The 21,847-nt window shown below is 40.3% G+C and overlaps 1 protein-coding gene across 2 annotated transcripts in view; it reads right to left on the bottom strand.

Moving 5' to 3' along the window:
• LOC135204739 (gastrula zinc finger protein XlCGF7.1-like) overlaps nt 1-21,847 on the bottom strand; it is a 61,821-nt gene that overhangs the window by 23,355 nt on the left and 16,619 nt on the right. The window contains exon 2 of one of the 2 annotated variants that reach the window (XM_064234896.1): nt 4,679-6,764. The exons of the other annotated variant lie outside the window; for it this stretch is intronic. Within the exon in view, the coding sequence (XP_064090966.1) occupies nt 5,530-6,426 (897 nt within the window). The 5' untranslated portion in view covers nt 6,427-6,764 and the 3' untranslated portion in view covers nt 4,679-5,529. Of the gene's footprint in view, nt 1-4,678; nt 6,765-21,847 lie in introns of those variants that run through there. 2 annotated transcript variants of the gene reach the window in all.

Here is a 21,847-nt window from a genome sequence, read left to right as displayed (position 1 = left end):
TCACAAATTGCGCAAACTACATTAAAACCCAACAGAAAAAACTTCTCTACAAATTGCCTACTTTGGTTAGGCCCTCCGTTCCATTAGACGTAACAGAGTGCCATAATGTGGCTTTGTAGTAGGTACCTTATTCCAACACTTAAATTCCACACAGCTATGGTCACGAAGACCAACTAGACCGGTGACACTAGTGATTAAATGAAAGTTAGGACAGTGAAACTAAAGTCTACTCAATATTTAGTTCCTCAGTAAATTAGCCTGTCAATATCCACTATAGCGATTACATTTACCACCTACAATGTTCGTTCAATACTGAAGTTCTGAAACAAAAAGAACAAGGGTTGCCTTTGTGACCCGTATGGCAAGGGATAATAAGTAGCTTTAAATGTTATAAATGTAATAACCCCAAGACTTAAAATCTCTTACAAGATACAGCTTGGTGTCATATTGACATTCGGATCAGGTCTCCAGAGGTCTAAATTATTTGTGGCTTATTACTGCATATCGAGTCTGCTGTCAATATGCCTTCAATCATACCTTCAGCTATTTGGGATAATAGTAGGCACTTGGACTAGGCATTGGTAACTTCCTCCTCAACTCAAGTGTCATGATAATAGTTTAGATATTTTTTCCCATACTCATTATGCAGAAACCATGCAAGCATCAAGATAAACTCAGTCTTTGAGAGATCTTCAGGTAGAAGAAGTCTGTCTCTGATGAACTGATCGTAGTACAGAGACTGTGTGATCGGTTGCCAGACTTCTGGGCTTTTTCGAATGAAGGAAGAAACATAACCCCACACAAAGTCAAGTTGGGATGAATCCGAGAGTTAAAAGACAGTAAGGCAAATATAAGCAGAGGGAAGGGTTGTCTTCTTCTCAAGGACCTCCCTTGCTAGGGAAAGGGACAGTTGTTTCTATACTCTATAAAGGTAAATAGAATGGTTGTTCCATTGCAAAACTTAAATGAATCGGTCATGAGTTCCAGCATGTGACGGCTGGATCCACTCCTCCCCGAAGCAGAAGGATGAAGGGGCAGAGAAGAGAAGCTAGTCACTCCCTTATTCATTCTCCCGTCTCCCCAACTGCACATCTAAGAAGAGATGCAACCTTGTCCTGATAAAGGAGCTGGGTAAGCTACACAATTTGTTGAGCAGCCACCACAGGTCCCAAGGAGTAGTTAGCACAGTCATTTCTTTTAGAAGTTAACTACCAGCTACAGAAACAGCTATTCTTGCAGTTTGAATTAAGAGGTAGCTACCTAGTAAGGTAGTCAAGTTTTAAACTTCTCCCTCATAGTAGGATGTGTTTGTTGGTTTTGTGATATTCTGTTTTTATTCAGACTTTTTAAACTGATTCACTTTATCAAAGAAAATAATCCTGCAAAGTGAATAGTATAGTCATCTATACAGTTCGCCAAAGGTGCATTGGGATCACAAGGAAAGATGTACTTCAGTAGGGAAGAGGTGCACTGGAACCAGATACTCGGTGCATTTAGACCAAATCATGGTGCATTCATTCACTTTTGGCAGTGTAGAATATTATACTGATATTATTTAAGTTTTAATGGGGTCAAATGAAAAATTTTATGTATAAACAACTTTTATTATTTATCAATATTTTCAAAAGTTTATACAATGAAATGAAGTAAAAAAGAGGTTTAATCTAATCAGAATAACACATTACTTTAGTCATTTACATAACTAGTCTAGTCTTCTCCACACTTCAGACTGGTTAACCTAAAACAAAATATTAAACAGTCCCCTGTATTTAGTGAGTGAATACAAGGCATTAGGATTTACTTACAAATGCTGTAGCACATTCTTTGTAGAAGATTAAAATCAAGAACATATAAAAATAATCAAATAAAAAATGCACCTAAATTTCATTGAAGTTTAATGAAGATATCAATCCTTTCTATTTCCACTAAGAATAACATTTCACGGTAATATTCAAGCTTACAATTATTCATGTGCATATATGCACAATGCTGAATAATAAAAAGAAGAAAACTTCATGTCAGCCAAAGACAATACTAATGCCTTATTTGGAAATCATACAAAAATTACACGAACAAGAAGAGTGGAGAGGGCAAAGGAAAGTTTCTTAACCTAGCACTGTACAGTGTTCATTGAAAACAATTGTAAGAAAAACCTAAAAGTAATTTATTTTACCTTTGCATGAAGGTTACACAACCATTTTGCATCAAATTCACTCTGGCCAAAATACTTTGGCTCTGCCTTGACTTCCAATAAAGACTGCAAATGAAGAGATCTGGATTTTCAGTGAGACCCTCCTCCAGATTCTCCTTCTCTTCTTTAAGTAACAGCAATGATGATGGTCATGAATTGGATCATAAAAATATAAATATGGCTTTTCTTTTTACCGTCCCTGAGGTTACTTTTGCTTTTTTTTTCTATAGTTTTGCTGACAAGTTCACAATAATTATCTCCACATCAAGTGCAACTTACTTTGGGGTGCAAAACATTAACAAATCTGTCAGTGCAACTGAACATCCTCGCTGATGAGTGACTTTGCTTGTGCATTTTGACACCTGAAAAACAGTGGCATTCAGAACCAATGACTGTGATTTGCAGAATACAAGACAAAAGTACAACATGCAGTGTAAAAGACCAATATCTATCCTCCATGCGTGCGCACTTATGTTATGAATCTACAAGAGAAAAACTGTTTCAACATCGTGTGGAAGAATGACGTCTTTTTTCTGAGTTCTGAGTTAACACATTCATTCTAAGATGAACCTAATGAAAAAACCTAATGAAAAAAAAAGACTTCTCCGAAACCAAGTGCAGATAAGGGATCTGACTTCTTTCTAGCATGAGTTTTCACACACCTATTGAGACACCTTCATTCAAAACAGATGCAGGAGTCTAGTTAAATAAAATCATGTAATAAAAATTACTTGAACAGAGATCAAGTAAACAGTTTCTGTCTAGTGTGAATTCTCTTGTCTTTTGAGAGGACTTGGTTGAGAAAAACTTCTTTGACATATACAGCAACTATATAGTTTCTCTCTGGCTTACCATGTTATTCGTAATTTTCAATTTATATCAGGGGTGCAATGGGCCCCAGCCTGGGGTCTATGGTTGCACCTCTATATTCCACTAGCCTTATATCCAAGGACTCGTTTCAAGGTGTTTACCATTGCTTTGAGGGCAGAAATCTGCACCTCATCTATACTGGGCAACTTTGTATACCCTGAAGATATTTTCTCAGATTTTTCTTTATAAGTCCTGTTGCTCCTACCACCATAGGTATTTTTTTCTATTTCCTTCAGTTCCCATGTGCTTTTCAGGTCATTCTTCCGGTCTTGGTATTTTGTTATTTTATGCCTTTCAGCTCTATTGAGGCCAAAGTCACTGGGTACTGTCACATCTATAATCTTCGCTGTTTACTCCTCCTTGTTCCAGATCACAATATCAGGTCTCATAGCACCTCCTTCTATATATCTTCCTGTTGGCATTTCCTTGTCATAAAGGATGGTAAAGCCCCATTGGAGGTGATTGGATCTGGTTCATGCTCCCAAACTTTTCCTTTCACTTCAATTCTGTATTCTTTACATATTTTTCAATATATATTTACAGATCTTGTTGTGGTGGGCTGTGCAGTGACCATCTGCAAGCAGAGTCTAGCAGGCTGATATCAGATGACTAACACTCTCAACCACTGCATGACAAAACATACACTGGTCAATTGCTGATATCCCTGGCATTTTCTTGAAGCCGTTTGTCGGGAGGTCTTGGTCTTGTGCTCCTATTATCAGTCTTTCTCCATCATAACCTAGATCTCCATTTCTTATCCATCTAAGTGACTCTTCTTTGTCAATGTAACTTTTCCAATTCTTCTTGAACTCTTCCTATCCTTCCATGGTCTTTCTACCTTTTTATTTTAAGTCCCTCTCCTCTGTCACTGTATTTCTGCTTAGTTTTCGTGGCTACTGTTGCTGTTGGTCTGTTTGGTATCCTCTGTGTCTTTTACCTTTTATCAGATCTGCAAAGTTTTTAGCCTGTTTAGTTATTGATGTTAATTGGCTCAGGGCTCCATTATGGTGTTGGACAACCTTTTTGATGTTTTCATCCTCAGAGCTTTTCAAGTACTGCCCTATACTTACTATTGTTGCTCTGTAGGCCTGGTTCCTAATCCACCTTCTGTGTGAGGGAGATATATTCTGTCCATACACTGATGTCTGTATGTGACTTTATGTAGGGTGAGAGTCTTTTAATATCCACCCTGTTTAACTCACTTTGTGGCCAGTCTACAATGCCAAAATCATATGTCACCAATGGTATTGCCAGCTGGTTTATGGCAATGATCTTGTTCTTTGGTGTTAATTCTTTAAGTGGCTGATGTATTCTTTCTTTATCTTTTCTCTCACTTAATTGTGTTCTATACCAGTGTTTTCTTCTATTCCCAAGTACTTACATGCAGACTCCTCCACCTGGTCTTCAACGAATATGTCTTTCTCTACCTTTATGCCTTCTGATGTTACTCTCTTCCCTCTCTTTATCGTACTCTTGGCACACTTGTCCGAACCAAATTCCATGCAGGTGTCATTTGAGAATTGGTGGACTATCCTAACTTGTTCTTCCAAATTTTCTTCTGAGTCTGAAAACAACTTCAGGTCATCCATGAAGAGAAGGTGGTTCACTCTTTCATAGCAAGTGTTAATGTTGTTCAAGATTTTACTAAGGAGATCTATGGTCAAGCAGAATAGAAGTAGTAAGAGGCTGTCACCCTGGAATATTCCTCTTTGGATCTTTATGTCTGGAATTACTATCTGGCCCTCCTTCCTGGTGAACTTAAGTTTAATAATGAACAGGACAGCGAGAATACTGGAGATCATTTCTTCTTTTTATGTACACCAAAGTTTCTGGAATCCTTTCCCCTTAGACAGAGAGTGGTCTTCCACTTCCTCATCTGTGCTGCCAAGAAAGATCTTATTTCCTCATTGATGTTGTCTAATTCCATACATTTGAATATCCCTGTGCACGGCAGGGTGTCAAATGCCTTCTTCTAATGTATCCAAGCCATATTACTGTTATCTTGAAATGATCATATTCTCTTATTTTCTTTGTTACTTTTTCGATGGTGAACCTTATTGGTGGCATTTGCTGTTTCTGACTGTTCTGCCTAATGGTGTCAATCCATAAATTCTCTTGGTGTTGTCTGGAGTCTTCAAACAGTAGCTTCGAAATCTCTCTAAGTCTTACTTGCTCGGTGGTGTTCGTACCTCCACTTTCTTTCATAATCTTCCTATACACAATCTTTGGATTTTCACCAAACTGCCTATTTATCTGTTTAACTTTTATCTTTTGTTGTTTGTTTCCTATTTGTGAAGCCAGGGCCTTTATATGGGCTTGGTGTTCTGCCAGTTTTCCACTCATTTGTTCATCCCCTATTCTGTATTTTATCTTTATTTTCCTTATTTTCTTGAGCAGATTTGTGAGTGATTTTAATCTCTCATATAGTTGGTCATTTGAGAGATCTCTGCCTTAACTGGTTTATTTTATCATGTTGTTTCTTTTTCATCTCTAGTATGCAATCTCATATGACTTGTAAGATGTGGTTTCTGGGAAAATGCTTTCCCACATTCCTTGCACACATATGGCTTCTCTCCAGTATGAAATCTCATATGCTTTGTAAGATTTGATTTCTGGGAAAATGCTTTATCACATTCCTTGCACATGAATGGTTTCTCTCCAGTATGGATTCTCATATGAGCTATAAGATTTGATTTCTGGGAAAATGCTTTCCCACATTCCTTGCATATGAATGGATTCTCTCCAGTGTGGATTCTCATATGAACTATAAGATGTGGTTTGCGGGAAAATGCTTTGCCACATTCCTTGCACATATATGACTTCTCTCCAGTATGCAATCTCATATGACTTGTAAGATGTGGTTTGTGGGAAAATGCTTTGCCACATTCCTTGCAAATGAATGGCTTCTCTCCAGTGTGGGTTCTCATATGAACTATAAGATTATTTTTCCTGGGAAATGCTTTCCCACAGTCATTGCATATGAATTTCTCTCTGGTAGGATTTGTGATATCATTTGTAAGATTAATTTTCTTGTAAAATGCTTTCTCACAGTTAGTGGATTCGAAAGGCTTCTCTCTATTGTCACAGATCCTTCTTTCTTGTTTTACTTCCTTTTTGAAAATTTGTGGATGTTTTTCATTCACTGTTGAATTCATTTCATATGAATATTCATCATCTTCATTAGACTCACAGAATTCCTCTGGCTCTATTTTGATGTCCATCAATGGATCCAGAGACATAAAGTCTCCATCACTGGTTCCACTAAAGGCAGCCATATTGCTGTTTTCTTGATTTATGGAAGGCAGTGATAATGCACCTTCAGTTTCACTTTTCAAAGGAAATTCGAAAGAATATCCTGGATTCATTTTAGCCTTATGTCCTGTCCTGTTCTGTAATGACAATGTCTTCAATTCACAACTCTTAACACACAATTGTTTACAAATAATTACAGAATAAATCTATTAAAAGTTAAGTACAATATCTTGAAGGACTACAACCAGATTTCACTGCTGATGTATGGATCTAATATTCAAAACAAATTTTACTTGTTGTTTAAATTTGTTAAATACGCGTACAATAATTCACTGTTGTCTCATACACTTCAAGAGTTGCTATTGGTAATGTCCCATGTAGTACCAATGAACAACATGCATTTCCCAAAATCCTGATGCTAATCAAAACTGACGAAGGAAGGAAGGTTCTTCTGCAATCAAAGAATGCAACACAGAGTTAGGAAACATAATGCCAGAACTGAAGCAGCAAAATAATAAATCAAATTCAATTCAGGTTCCCATAAAGGTTTCAAGCCAATTAACAAAGTGTGCATTTGATAGTTCTATCCAAACATGAATACAATCCTACCAAACGTTGTCCAGACACAGCATCAAAACATTCCTGAGGCAACAATGCAACAATAGATTAACAGTTAATATTGTCGCCCACCACCTCACATCTGTAAACCTTCTTAGCTTGACACTACAATACAAATTACTTATGAACATTTCTTATTAACAATTCAAAAGGCAAGAATAGAAAACGCAAGAGACCAGCATAAGAGTTTTGTGGGGTAACAGCAGGAAGGGTACAGTACACAGCAAATGCTTAATTATATGTGACCCACCTATACATAACACCATATTATCCATAGATGCAGTAGATAATAATAAGAAAAAAGAGTAAGGGTGAATTGAGTAGTAATTTGAAGAGAGATGAAAGTTTTCAAATTAGTTTCACTGATTGTTATTGTGGATACAATACATGAGTAGCTATTATGACCAGCAACACTGATGACAGTCTTGGGAGGTATGTGCTCCTTCATTTCTTCAAATATGACATTTTTTCAGAGCTATAAAAACCAGAGCTTTTTATGAAGGAGTATCTTTCAGTGAATGTTTTGATGAACAAAGAGGGGAGGCTGCAATGGTAGATATGATGTAAGATTTTGGTTTGCATACCTATGAAAATCTCATATTACAGCATTTCCTCCATTAGTGTATCTGCATATGCATGTCTTGCGACTAAGCAATATATCCACATTTAACTCCAGCCCTACCAAAATCTACATGAATGTATACATACATAAATAAAAATGAATACAGTAAAAAGCCTTTTGGTTTTCAATGCTGCAAAGTTGGAATGATTACAATTTTTTTAAAGTAATTTGTATTTTTCCTAATATAAAAACCTGAATGTCTTTACATATGGATATAATTGCAACGCAAGCTGGGAAAACAGCCGTTTAACTTTAAATAAGGTGGTTAACTATCAACAGTAGAGTGGGAGTCCCGCCCATCCCTATCCTTATGCTTCATTTTAACCTTTTGGCTCAGGTAGCAGAATGAGGGGTGGCTTGAGGCTCAGAAAAATACAAATTACTTAAAATATTTGTAGTTTGTTCATAAACAAATATAAACCTTCGGTCTTTACATATGGAAACTTGCTTTTTGATGGAAGGATTCTCAGTAAATCTCTGAACTGACTAGTACCTCAATTTACCTGGGCCTCCTTCCTGGTCTTGTAGAGCAGAGGAAGGAGTACTGTGCCTCTGACCTGTTAAGCTTATGTGATGTTCAACTGCCAGTCTTCTGGGCCTTACGAATTAATGGGCATGTATAGCATCGTTTATTCAAAAAGGTTTTGGATGAAATATAAAACCAATGGGTTTTATTTAATTGTCAGCTCCTCTCTCCCTTGCTAGAGAGAGGGGATGGACATGCACCTATTAACTTACAGAGTTCTAGATTATAGACAGGGTACAGTACTCAGTTATGTAGCTCACCTGTATCACATGCCAACCTTCCCTCTGCCCTACAGACGAGAAAGGGTATAAAAAGATAAAGGGAAGAGGAGGCCAGTCACTCACTCTCACTCTCCCTTTGTAACTGAACAACTTAGGCAAGATGCTACCTGTCTCTCTAGGGAAGCCAGGTGAGTTACACAACTTGTTGACCAGCCACCAGAGGACCCAAGAAAAAAAAGTGTCCATGGACCCTTGCGCAACATCCCAAAGGTAGAAGGATGTGAATGTAGTTTTTCACGAACACACTTCCACCCTTAGTACTTGTGGAACCGACAGGTTCTTCCAGAATACAAGGGACCGACCAATGCCCCTAACCTTGTAAGCTCTTACTCAGAAAGTACTCCTAACTACCTTGTCAGAAGTAGAGTACGCTCTCTTGATTTTCTCACTAAGCCAGAAAATAATTTTGTTTTTGGACGCATCTTCCTTGGTCGAGCCAGCGCTAACAAAGAGTTGTCGACACTCAGGACAGAGATGTTGAAACCTCTTTAGATTGCACCAAAACACTCGAACTGGACAGAATAGTATATTGTCTTGATCACTACCAGCAAAGTCCTCTAGGAAGGGGATACCTCTCTATGAGCAGCTGGCACAGCAGGTTGTGCCAAGGGGGAATCTCTCTTGGTACGTAGGAAAGTAGATTAGCAGGTCTGGAAACACTTGGCAAGTGGTCACTTGGGAGCAACCAGGGTCATCTGAGATTTGGGGTGATCATGACCCTGCTGATCACCCAATGAATCAGACAAAATGGAAGAAAAGCATAGGCCTTGGAGATTGTCCCATGGGTGTTGGAAAGTGTCTTCTATTGCTGCCCATGGGTCTGGCACAAATGAACAGAACGCCAGGAGCTTTCTGTTGTGCAAGGTTGCAAAGAGGTCTATAGCTAGAAAGCCCCAAAATATTAAACAATCTTTCTGTAATGTCTTGGGAGTAGGGATCACGCTGACCCTATCTCCTGACCCTGGCAACTGAGCTTGTCTGCCACTATGTTCTGGTTTTACCTGGCTGACAGCTCTACTGATCGTGTTACCGTCCACTCATGAACCTGCATTACCAACATGTGGAGCTGAAGGAAAACCAATTCCTCTGCTTGTTGACCTATGCCAATACTATACAGTTGTACAGTAATATCCTGTACTTAAATGAGGTTAGGTTGTAGATCACCTTGTGCAAGAGGATTTTCCAATAAGTTTAGCACGGTCTCTAAAAATGCTCATAAATGCATATTTCTAGAGTCTAAACACTTAACCATGACCCATAAGTATTAAGCTAACTTTCGAATAAAATTAAAGTTACTGTAATTTCATTAAAAAATTAGCTTAATACATTACCCTTGAAAAAAAAAAAGTAAATGGTGGGTAAAACTATAGGAGTGTATGAAGATTACATACATACAACAGAGAGAGAGAGAGAGAGAGAGAGAGAGAGAGAGAGAGAGAGAGAGAGAGAGAGAGAGAATTATTATTTTCATTATTCAATGTAATCTAATTCAAACATAAAAGCTTGAAAACTTATAAATCACACAGGGAATTAAACAAACACTTTTGGAGGTTTTTTCAAGAGTTCCAAAATGTTGCATTTGCTTTTGTATATCTTTGAAATACTCTTGTATGATAAAGAATTATGTTCCAATGAAAAGTTTGCGCTATTGTGATTTCGCACAAAAATAGCGTAAGATTGAGGTATTACTATATTGTTGATATGAACACCATGGAGTGCCCGCCATCACCGATTCCTGAACCTCTTGTAGAGCCAAAAATGCCCCTTTGAGATCCAGATGTGGATCTGTCTAAAGTCCTGGTTCCACACACCTGAAACCAGCAACTCTTCCAGGTGTGTGTTATCCCTCAGTCGATGTATCGACAAACAGAAGCACCTCAGGATTGGAACCACCAGGATAAGTCCTTCCTTTCTTTCTCTGAGAAAAGCATCTGGAAGAATGGGGACTCCCTTACAGAGACCAAAACTCCTTCATTCTCCACTGAACAAAACGAAGGTGAGGCTACTCACGAGGGGCCAGCTTCTCCAAGGATGACAGGTGACCCAAAATGACTTGGCACTGCTGAGGTGGTTCTTCCTATTGAGACAGGAATAACTGCATTGCCTCTCTGAACTTTCTGATATGCGAGTCTGAGGGGCAGACTCTTGCTGATGCCATATCTATCAGCGTGGCTAGATACCAGATACTTTACCCTCTACTTGGGTGTGAGATCATCCTTCTCAAAAATGACATTTTTATAATAAAATTAGATTTTACACATACTTACCATGTAATTACCTGTAGTTGAAACCTTCTTACCACGGCAGTCAAAATATTCCAAATTTTGTGGTGGCGCCACCATCGCTAGTAGTAGGTGGACAGGACCCGCCAGCTTTTGGGACCAATGGGCACAAAACTGCAGAGAGAACCAATGCGTTTGGTCTGCCATGTCCATCTGCGGGAAGGAGGGAAGGGCTATAATGTAATTACTTGGTATGTGTAAAATCTAATTCTATTATAAAATTGTCATTTTTACACATGTAACTTACCAAGTAAATTACCTGTAGCAGATTCCACGTTTATACAGGTGGGAATCATGAACATGTACTATATTAGATTAAAAGTTAAGCAATGACTCAACATAGAAAGTCTGCAAGTATTTTCAAAGTACTCATTGTACCTTACCTGATAAAAAAGCGCTGCAGATTAATACTACCTCTGGTCGATGCTCCCTTAACTTTTGCAGTCATAGAAGTTCTCTGGATGACTGTCGAAAGTTACAAACTGGTGCCTTTGCCCTGGGCTTAGACTAAATAAAAACAATGACTTCACCTATACTATAAAAACCAACCAGTAATACCCTACCATTATGACTCTTGCGTACTTCAGATATCCACTAACCCCTGGCTTCCCAAAACTCAACACCAAAAAAACAATAACAGAGGATAGTAGAGGGACAGTATGCCCCATTTGCTTTTTTCCTCAAAGGACACAACACGGAACAATTCTCGAAAACCGTTTCAGTATCTTTTAAATAATGTACAGCAAACACTGACCTACATTTCCATAATGCAGAGAGCATAATAGATTCTAAAGATGTATTATGTCTAAAGGTGAGAGAAGTTGCAACTACCCTCAGTTCATGCGCCTTAGCATTAATGGATGGCAATACATCTTCCTGCAGCTGAGAGTGTGCTTCGACTATCAAACTCCTCAAGAAAAGGATATGAAGTTCTTTGACATCAGGCGGGACGGAGACTCCACAGAACATCAAAGATTATTTGAAGGTTCTATAATTTTTATCCGTTTTTCGGTAAATAGTAGCGTACAGCTCTTACCAGACGTAAAAGTCACTCTTCCTCCTCTGGTCCGATGATGTCCATCAGGTTCTTAACAGTAAAAGAATGTGGCCAGGGTTTGTTCACATCCTCATTTTTGGCGAGAGATCCAAAGGAAAGAGAACAGACAGCATCTCCTTGGGAAAACCCTACTCTTTTGTCTATTGCCTGATATTTGCTGACCCTTATGGCCGTAGCCAGAGTTACAAGGAAGAGGGTCTTTTTCGTGAGATTATTAGGTGATACTGAGTGGAGGGGTTCAAAGGAGTCACCAGAAATCGCTTCAGTACTACATCTAGATTCTATGAAACTGATTTAGTATTCTCCGATTTAGAAGTGTCCAGAGATCTAATAAGATTACTGAGTTCCTGGTTGAGACCAACATCTATACATCTGTGCTTGAAAACACAGTTCAAAATCAACCTGTACCCCTTAATGGTACTGGAGGATAACTTCCTGGAAGACGTCAAAAAAGCAAAAAATTTGCAATCTCAGTTACAGTGTCTTGTCTTCGACACATACTTCTGAAGACTGCCCACTTAGATTGTTAGAGCCTGCTAGTAGAAGATCGACGACATCTAGCAATGGCTTCTGCAGCTTGCTTTGAAAAGCATTTTGCTTTGACCAGTTTTCTGACAGTCGAAATCCTGTCAAGAGAAAGAGCGGATAATCCTTAATGGAACCTGAACAGGTGAGGCTGTTTGAGCAGAGACTGAGACTTTTTCTGAGGGAGAAGTCTTGGGAAGTCCACTTAGAGACAAAGAAGGTCTGTAAACTATTACTTCCTCGGCCAAAATTGGGCTACTAGGATCATGGAAGCATTCTGATGAGTTGAAAATTTGTTTAATACCTCCTGAATCATAGCAAACGAGAAGCATGGCATCTGTCACCCATGCTAGAGGGTCCAGAACTGGTGAACAGAAGGTCGGAAGTCAATGGTTTTTTACTGTAGCAAATAGATCTACTGTCGGTTGTCCTAAAAGCCTCCTAAGTCCCATGCAAACTTGGTTTTGTCTGCTTAGTTCGTCCGCAAGAATTTTAGTCTGCCTTGAACAAAGAGAGTGAGGATGGTCACTTGATGTTGTTCTTCCCATAGCAGAAGATCCCTCGCTGTCTGGTAAAGAATGAAAGAGTAAGTGCGCCCTTCTTTGCAGGTGTAGGACAAGGTTGTGTTGTCTGCAAACACTGCTACTATCTTCCCGGACACTTGGCAAGAAAAGTGTTGAAGTCCGAGAAATATTGCCAACACCTTCATGTTGATGTGTAAGGCTTTCTGGTCCTTTGACCAAAACCCTGCCACCTTTTGTGATTCCAAGAGGGCTCTCTATCCGAGATCCGATGCATCTGAATAGAATTTCAGCTCTGGGTTCTGTGGTCGGAGTGACTTCCCTTCTTGTAGTGTCCACAGACAACCACCACTGAAGGTCTGTTTTTGTCTCCTTGGAAACAGGTAAGGTAAAAGAGTCCTGCTGCATCTTTCTGGACCATAAAACCTTCATGTAAAACTGAAGTGGGAGCATGTGTAACCTGAACAACCTCATGGAATGCTCCAGTGAATCAATGGTTCCCAGCAGGTGCATCTATTGAAGAGATGAGCAGGACTTCTGATCTAGGAACTCTTGGACTGTCTGAAGGCAAACATTTAGAGGCTTGGGCAAGAGAAAAGTCCCAAAAGTCAGAGTCCAGAATTGTGCACAATGATGAAAATTCCCAAATCCTGAGTCAAAAGCATTAGTAGTTTCTTCAAGTCTCCCACGCACTCTCCCTTTGAGGGAGGACGGAGAAGCCAGTTGTCGAGGTAAAAGCAGATGATCCCCATCAGTTGTAGCCACTTAGCAAGAGGGGATAGGACTCTCGTGAGTATTATGGGAGCTGACATCAGGCTGAAAAAGAGAGCTCTGAATTGAATACGAAGTGAAGAAGTTTCCTCGACTCCGGATGGATGGGAATATGGAAGTACGAGTCTTCTACATCCAGAGTCATCATCCAATCCTTTGGATGTAAAAAGACTAAGACTGAGGCACTGGTCTCCAAATAAAACTTCGTCCTGACGACAAAAATGTTCAGAGCATCCAGGATGAGCCTCCAGCCCCCCGATGACTTGGGGACTACAAGGAGTCGGTTGTGAAACCCCTCTGTTCCGTGATCCAACACTTCTTCCACTGTTCTCTTGCGGATAAGTGCCTCCACTTCCTGTGAGAGGGCCAAATATTTCTTAGGTCCTTTCGAGTATGCTGTTAACACAATCGGAGAAGGTCTGTTGTGGACTTATCCTGCAAGTCTGAAAGTATGTCTTTTACCATAGTTTGCAGAAAAATATAAGCCTTATCCAAAGGCGATGAAAAAAATAGCAGGTTTCTGTGTTGACGGGACACCCTTGGAAATAAACGAGACCACAACTCTCTTTTTTAAGAGGCCCATAGCAAAAAGAGAGGCAGCTTCATTAAAACTCTCCCTTATAGCTTTGTCTGTACAAGACAAAAATCCCAGCCAATCTGTAGACAGATCTCCACTAATGAAGAACAACTCTCTATCTTAGTAGCCAATGCACCCACAGTAAAATTTAAGAAACTGAAAATTCCTAAAATTTTGAAGGTATTCTTCACCAGGTGATCGATTTCCAGTGATGAAAAGAAAACCTTTGCAGCCGCAAATGCCGTACATCTGGTTGAGTCCACTAGACAGGAGAAGTCCCCCATGGGAGGAGGCAGAAACTCCCAGGGAAGGTGACTCACCTGTCACGAAGTATCAGTAAGGTTTCTTTATAAGCTTAGAGGGAGGAAAACCAATGGAGGCTTTCCCATGCTCCTTCTTACCAGCAACCATTCTTAGATGCACACTAGCAGACACAACAATCTCTTTACAAGATGGGCGTTCCGAAACAGGTGCCCGTTTGGCCGCTAATACTGGGCGAGAAGTATACTTCTGACCAGAGAAAGACTCTGAGCAATCCTGAAGACTGCAAGACGGCTATAGATCGATTCCGACCTCCCTATATCTCTTAAGAGGGGGAGGAGAGCCATCAACAGGTGTAGAATGCCTCTTCAGAGGCACAGAGGCCAATGGTCTGCGACGATGACATCTCTTGTCTGGAGAAGAATTCAAAGATTCTGAAGACAGTGAGCACTGAAAGAGACGCCTTTCCAGTGGCACTCTGTCGCTGTCTAAGAGTCATCAAGAGGTGCAACAGAGGGGACAACTATGTGGGGGCAAGCCCCTCTGCCCTCCCTTGGGCTTCCCGTACGTCTTCTACCCGGTGCAGGGGAGTGGGATAGTAATCACAGCACTTTCACTTTGCACTGCACTTTTGAGAGGCGTGCTCTCCACAAAAGACCCGAAAGAGGCACCTAATTCCATAATTGCCTTAGCAAGAAAATAAAATTTCTTTTTAAATTTCACATCAGGACTGGGTATGGAATCATGGGAGCCTGAAATAGGAGTCACTTGTAATGAAGTAGGAGGGCTAACAATTGCGGAAGTAATAGGAGGTTGAGCACGAGTAGGTAAATCCTCAACTACTGAGGGAGAATTCTCTGCAGAAGCCCTACTTTTGGCTTTGAGAGCCGCCTTTCTCTTCCTATCTCTAGGTAGTTTATCCAAATGTGATTTTAAAGCTTTCCATTTAGAATCATCTCAATCCATACACTCTGAACAAGTCAATTCCTTGGAGCAATCCTGCCCCCTGCATTTAATGCATTTGGTGTGCGAATCATGAGAGAACTTGGTTAACTTAGTTCTATAACCTGGACGACCTAGTTACTGACATAATTGACTATCTAATTATGTAAACAAACCACAAAATACGGAAATAGGTCACCAAAGAACACTGGAAATAACCAAACATTGACGAACGATGACCACCAAAATCACCGATGCTAGTTGGTAGCCGGCAGAAAAAAAATTGGTTCTCTCACCAGTTTTGTACCCATCGGTCCCGATACTGGGTGGGTCCTATCCACCTACACTAGCGATGCAGGCGCCACCACAAAATTTAGAAGATTTTGACTGCCGTGGTAGGAAGCTTTCAGCTCTAGGTAATTACTTGGTAAGTTACATGTGTAAAATTGATCGCTAAACCCAGGTCCTGACAAATTTTGATATGACCAAGAGCTTGCCAGGACTAGCCAATCATCAAGATGCCTCAGCCAACGCATCCTGTGTGAAATGTCCCAAGCTGAGACAAGGATGAATACTTCAATGAACACTTGGGTGAGTGGAACACCATAACCACGAAGGTTAAGAGGAGGTACTTGCGAGAGGACTGGTGGATGGGTATTTAAAAATACACATCCTTGAGGTCTAGACCTAGAGAAAGCATACAATAAAATCCCAAGAGTAGTGACGGCTTGGTGTTTGAAGAAGAAGAAAGCCCCAGAAAAGTTGGTTAGGCTGGTTGAGATGATATATCAAAGAACGATCACAAAAGTAATAACAGCAGTTTGGGAAACAGAAAACTTTGAAGTTAGTGTTGGATTACACAAAGGGTCAGCATTAAGTCCATTTTTGTTTGTGCTGGTCATGGGTGTGTTAAGTGAAGAGATCAGGAATGAAGAGCTGTGGGAGTTGTATACCGATTATCTGGTGATTACTACCAAAAATGAGGAAGACCTACGGAGAAGTGTTGGAGAGTGGCAAGAGTCTTTAGAGGGAAGGCTTAAAGGTGACTGTGGATAAAAATGATATTTTTATAATAAAATTAATTTTTTTATATACTTACCCAGTAATTATATAGCTAAGAGCTTCCTACCTACGGCAGCCTAACAATTGAAAATCTACGGTAGTGTTGGTAATGGTGTAGCAACAACCTGGCAAAGAGCTTCAATTCATTTTGTGCTCTAATGTCCATGTGAGGGAAGGCCGGTAGGCTCCGATCATACAATTACTGGGTAAGTATATACACCTCATTTTAGTATCAAAATATAATTTTTTATATGGAACTTACCCAGTAATTATATAGCTGATTCCACATTTAAAGGAGGGGGAATCATGGACAAATTCTATCTCAATACATTGTGTAGAGTGTAATGAAATTGAAATAAAAGTTTGCCAGCATAAAATAATATGCTTGTTGTTTTCTTACCTGGCAAGTGAGCACTGCAGATCATTTCTGCCTCTGGTCGGTGCTCCACTTGACCCATAGAGTATGTGGCTGTCTGGCCCAGAGTCGCCTCTACATGAGTGGTGGCTTTGGAGCAAGGTAGTACAATACTGGCTCGCAAAGCAACAAAAGGTGCCCTTGCCCTGAGCGAAGACCAGAATAACAACACTGCACTACACCATAACCATAAAAGACTGTCACAGCCAAACCACTAAAAAGGGACTAGTGGGCACTCTAGCCACAATTGCGCCTCCAGACTTCCAAACTAACACAACAAGGTGAAAATGAGCAAAGGGAAGTCAGATTCCCTATGCCTCCTCTCCCAGCACCATGCCAGCAACAGATATCGGTTCTAATGTGTTGCAGTTCTCAAAGACAGTTTCCACATCCTATAGATAGTGTGAAGCAAATACTAACCTACACTTCCAGAATGTTGCTTGCACAATTTTAGTAAATGACATATTATGTTTGAAGGCGAGAGAAGTCGCGGCTGCACTCACTTCATGAGGCTTGACCTTCATTGCAGCCAATTTGTCTTTTCAGATTTCTGCATGTGTTTCTACAATAAAATTTCTTTAAAAAATGATAGGGCATTTTCGGAGTGTGGAAAAGACGGATCCCTGACCAAGCACCAAAGGAGGTCTGAAGAGCCCCTAACCTTTTCTGTTCTTTGAAAGTAATATCTCAAGACCCTGACTGAACATAGCAACCTCTCCTCTTCCTCAGGCCTGAGAATATCCATCAAATTCTTGATGGTGAATGAGTGCAGCCACGGATTAGATGGGTCCTCATTCTTTGCCAGGAATCCAAGAGAGAAGGAACATACTGCCTCCCCTGAGAAAATCCAATCCTTTTATCTATAGCTCGGATTTTGCTAACACACTTTGCTTTTGCCAAAGCCACTAAGAAGATAGTTTTCCTCATTAGATGCCTGACATAAGCAGACTGAAGAGGTTTGCAAGGTGGCCCTGAAATCCATTTCAATACCACATCTAATTTCCAAGAAATGAAATCAGAACTAACTTGTTTCGTGACATCAAAAGACTTAATAAGGTCACTTAAATCTTGATTTGATGACAAATCTAGTCCTCTATATTTTAAAACTGAACTAAACATAGCTCTATAGTAGCCCTTGATCGTAGATGTTGATAACTTCCTGGACTTCCTAAAGTAAAGAAGGAAGTAAACTACTTGACTTACAGCCGTTTCAGAAAAGGACACTGTGTGTCTGTTATACCACTCTCTAAAGGTCGTCTGCATTGGGCAATAGCCTTCACAACTTTAGAACATCCTTTCGATCTAACGAGGCACCCGACTGTCAGTACCCGGTCAGAGCTGGAGCGGACAATCCTAGATGGAACCTCTGAAAATGTGGTTGTCTGAAAAGACACGGTTTTTGAGGTAGGAGCCTGGGGAAGTTGACTAATAGTTGCATCAAGTCTGGTAACCACCCTTTCCCTGGACAAAAGGGGGCAACTGGAGTCATTGTTACATTCTGGTGAAAGTTTAACTTGTTTATGACCTACCTGATCATACCAAAGGGAGGGAAGGCGTGAGATCCAAACTGCTCCAGTCTTGCAACATCGCATCTGTCTTCCAGGCGAGAGGGTCTGGGATTGGAGAACAGAATCTTGGGAGTCTGTGGATTTTCGAAGTAGCAAAGAGGTCTATGGAAGGTCGGCCCTACAGCCTCCAAAGGTCCTTGCACACCAGTTGATCAAAAGTCCACTCCGTCGGAAGAACCTGATTCTGGCGACTTGGATGAACCGAGTCAGCAACAACACCTGATTCCTTTCTGCCAAAAGGAGAAGTTCCTGAGTCACTAAAAAAAGGGAAAAGGAATGTGTTCCCCCTTGTTTCCTAATGTACGACAGCCGTCGAATTCTCTGAGTGGATTGTTACTGTTGTCCCTTGAATTGGGGAGGAAAAGGCTCGCAATCTTAGAAAAATCACCCTTAACTCTTTTACATTTTTGTGGGAAATTCTGAACTCTTCTGACCACATTCCTGACAACTCCCTGTTCCCCAGATGAGCTCCCCAACCCAGGTCAAATTGAGGCATCGGAATACACGGTTAGGTTTGGGTTCAATGGGAGGAGAGACTTCCAGTTTGATTTCTGATGTTATTGGGAACACAAATGAATCTTGTGATGTTTTCTTGTTCCTATTAGCTTTTAGAAAGAATTGCAGTGGCCTCGTGTGGAGTCTCCCTAGCTTCACAAACTTTTCATCTGAGGCCAGTGTTCCAAGAAGGCTCATCTATTGAGCCACTGAGCCTTCCTGAAGGGACAGGAGCCATCTGATGCAAAGGAGACAAAAGTTTATTCTTTCGGGGGAAAGAAAAGCCCCAAAATTCTGAGAATCCAGAATTATTCCCAAATAAAGAATCCGTTGAGTGGGAATGATCTGAGAATTTTCGGTGTTCATCAAAATACCTAGTTTCTTCGTAAGATGGAGAGTTTTCAACAGATCCTCCATGTATGTGTCCTTCGACTGAGCTCTGAGTAGCCAGTCGTCTAAATAATACATACACAGATGTCTTGAATGTCAAACTAAAAGATACACTGTCAATGAAAACTATAAACACCTCTATTATGCTAACAATATGGTTCTGATTTCCCCATCAGTGCAAGGTCTCCAACGACTCATCGACACTTGCCACCAATAAGAAGAGGAATTTGATACCCTATTCAACGAAACCAAGACCCATTGCATGTTGCTGCTCCTGAGATTACTTAAGAATATTGCAGAATCACAAATTTTCTCAGAAATCATCGGCTGGAATTCGCACATGAATTTCCGTATTTAGGTCACATTATCTCAGACGACCTAAAAGGTGCAGCAGACATTGATCAGAGGCGTTGCAAACTATGTGCAACTGGTAACATGATTGCAAGGAAGTTTGCTCTGTCACCAAGATGTGAAACTGTAGCTCTTCTGCTCATATTGCTACAGTATTTATGGAGGTTCCCACTGGACGGACTGTACCCGAGAGACCATGAGCACTATCATTGTTGTGCACAATGATATTTTGAGACGCCTCACAAACACTCCTCGCTACCACTCCTCCACACAGATGTTCATAGAAAACCCCCTGGACAACTTAAAAATCATTTTAAGCCAACCAATGTCCAGTCTGATAACCAGTCTGAGAAATAGCATCCTAAGGAGTGAAGCAAGAAGATATAAATTGTGGGGAAGATGGGAAAATGAAGCGTTTGTTCCCTAAATGACTTATCTGTCTTGGTAAGGTGTCTTCTGCAGAATCTATCATTATTATTATATTTATATGGCTACTGTTATTGCTGATATTTAACTTTTTCATTAATATTGTGAATATTATCAAGTTAAAGTTTTTCTACATTCAACTTTTGTATTTAGCCCTCTGGACCTGACTACTTTAACCACCTAAGGTCTCTAGCTGGAATTCAAGTTATATAATCTGTGCACTAACTATTATACCTCTCAATGCATTTTTTCTCCAATGTTATTGCTGTTATTACCAGTATTATAATTACAATCTTTTATACTACTTCAGCAATGGTGTGGATATTGCCGTTTATTCAATTTTTATCATGTTATCTCATGTATCTAGATAGTGTATGTTACTCTCTGTATTTTGCATACTCCATGTACTATATGGCCCTAAGTTGAAATAAAGGATATTATTATTTTTACATTACAGTATTATTATTATTATTATTATTATTATTATTATTATTATTATTATTATTATTATTATTATTATTATTAATATTATTATTATTACTTACTCCCAACAAATGAAGCCACTTTGCCAGCGGAACCAGTATGCGAGAAAAGACCTGAGGTGCTGTTGACAGGCCAAAGCATAATGTCTGGAATTGGAGAACTTTTCTTTGAAAAACAAAACGGAGAAACTTTCTGGAATCCAGATGGACAGGGATGTGAAAATATGCATCCTTCATGTCCAGGGTCACCATCCAGTCCCCCTGATGGATGGCAGACATCATCGACTCATTGATCTCCTTGTGGAATTCTGTCTTGAGGACGAAATGATTCAAAGTGCTTACATCCAAAACTGGTCTCCAGCCCCTCGATGATTACGGGACCACGAAGAGTCTGTTGTAAAACCTTTTTGAGTTTTGATCTTCTACTACTTCTACTACTCCCTTGAGAGGGTCGTACACTTCTCTGATTTTGCCAAGAAGGCTGGTAGAATACTATCGGTGATTTGACCAAAAGTGGGCCTGCTTTGAGGGGAATGACATAACCCTGCTTCAACACCTTGACTACCAAAGGTGCCTTTCCTTTCAGACTCTATTCCCTCCAAAAAAACCCAACCTGGCTCCTACAAGGGCACAAAGGACACGCTCCTCACTTCTTGCTTGCAGTCTTGAAGGTAGTCTTCTTGATAGACCTGGTTGGAGGTTGCAGGTTAATAAGGTCTTTGCTGGCTTCTCTGTCTTGCACCACGAAAAGCCTGGGATTGGAGAAGAGAAAAAGACCTTGGGATGTTTCGACAACACCAAAAGATCATTGGTCGACTTTTTCTGCAGCAACGACAAAAGCTGTTGCACTAAATCTTACGGGAACAGGTGCTCCTTGTCTAGCAGGGCAAAAAGTAATGCAGACTTTTGTGTTGTAGTCATGCCTTTGGTAGTGAAGGAACACCACAACTCCCTCTTCTTCAGGATACACAACAAGAAAAGAGATGCTAACTCTGCCGATCTGTCTCTAATAGCCTTGCCCATGCATGACAAGACCCCAAACAAGTCTTCTGTGACGTCTTCAGCAATCACTGGGCCATCTTCTATCTTCCTCGCTAATGGCCCAATAGTCAAATCTAAGAAGCTATATACTTCTAAAACTTTGAATAAACTCCTAGTAAGGTGATTCATTCCTAAGGACAAGAGCATGACTTTAGCCGATGATAAAAGCAGGATGCCTAGCAAAGTCACCGAAGCCCGAGAAGTCACCCTGGGGGGAGGCAGATACTCCCAGAGAAGGAGTTCCCTAGTGTCGTGAAATCGGTAACTCTTCTTCATCAACTTGCGTGGAGGGAAAGCAAAAGAAGCTTTACTCATCTCTCT

Source organism: Macrobrachium nipponense, chromosome 47, assembly GCF_015104395.2.
Source record: "Macrobrachium nipponense isolate FS-2020 chromosome 47, ASM1510439v2, whole genome shotgun sequence".
NCBI classification, from domain to species: Eukaryota; Metazoa; Arthropoda; class Malacostraca; order Decapoda; family Palaemonidae; genus Macrobrachium; species Macrobrachium nipponense.
This window is presented reverse-complemented; position numbering and strand designations above follow the sequence as displayed.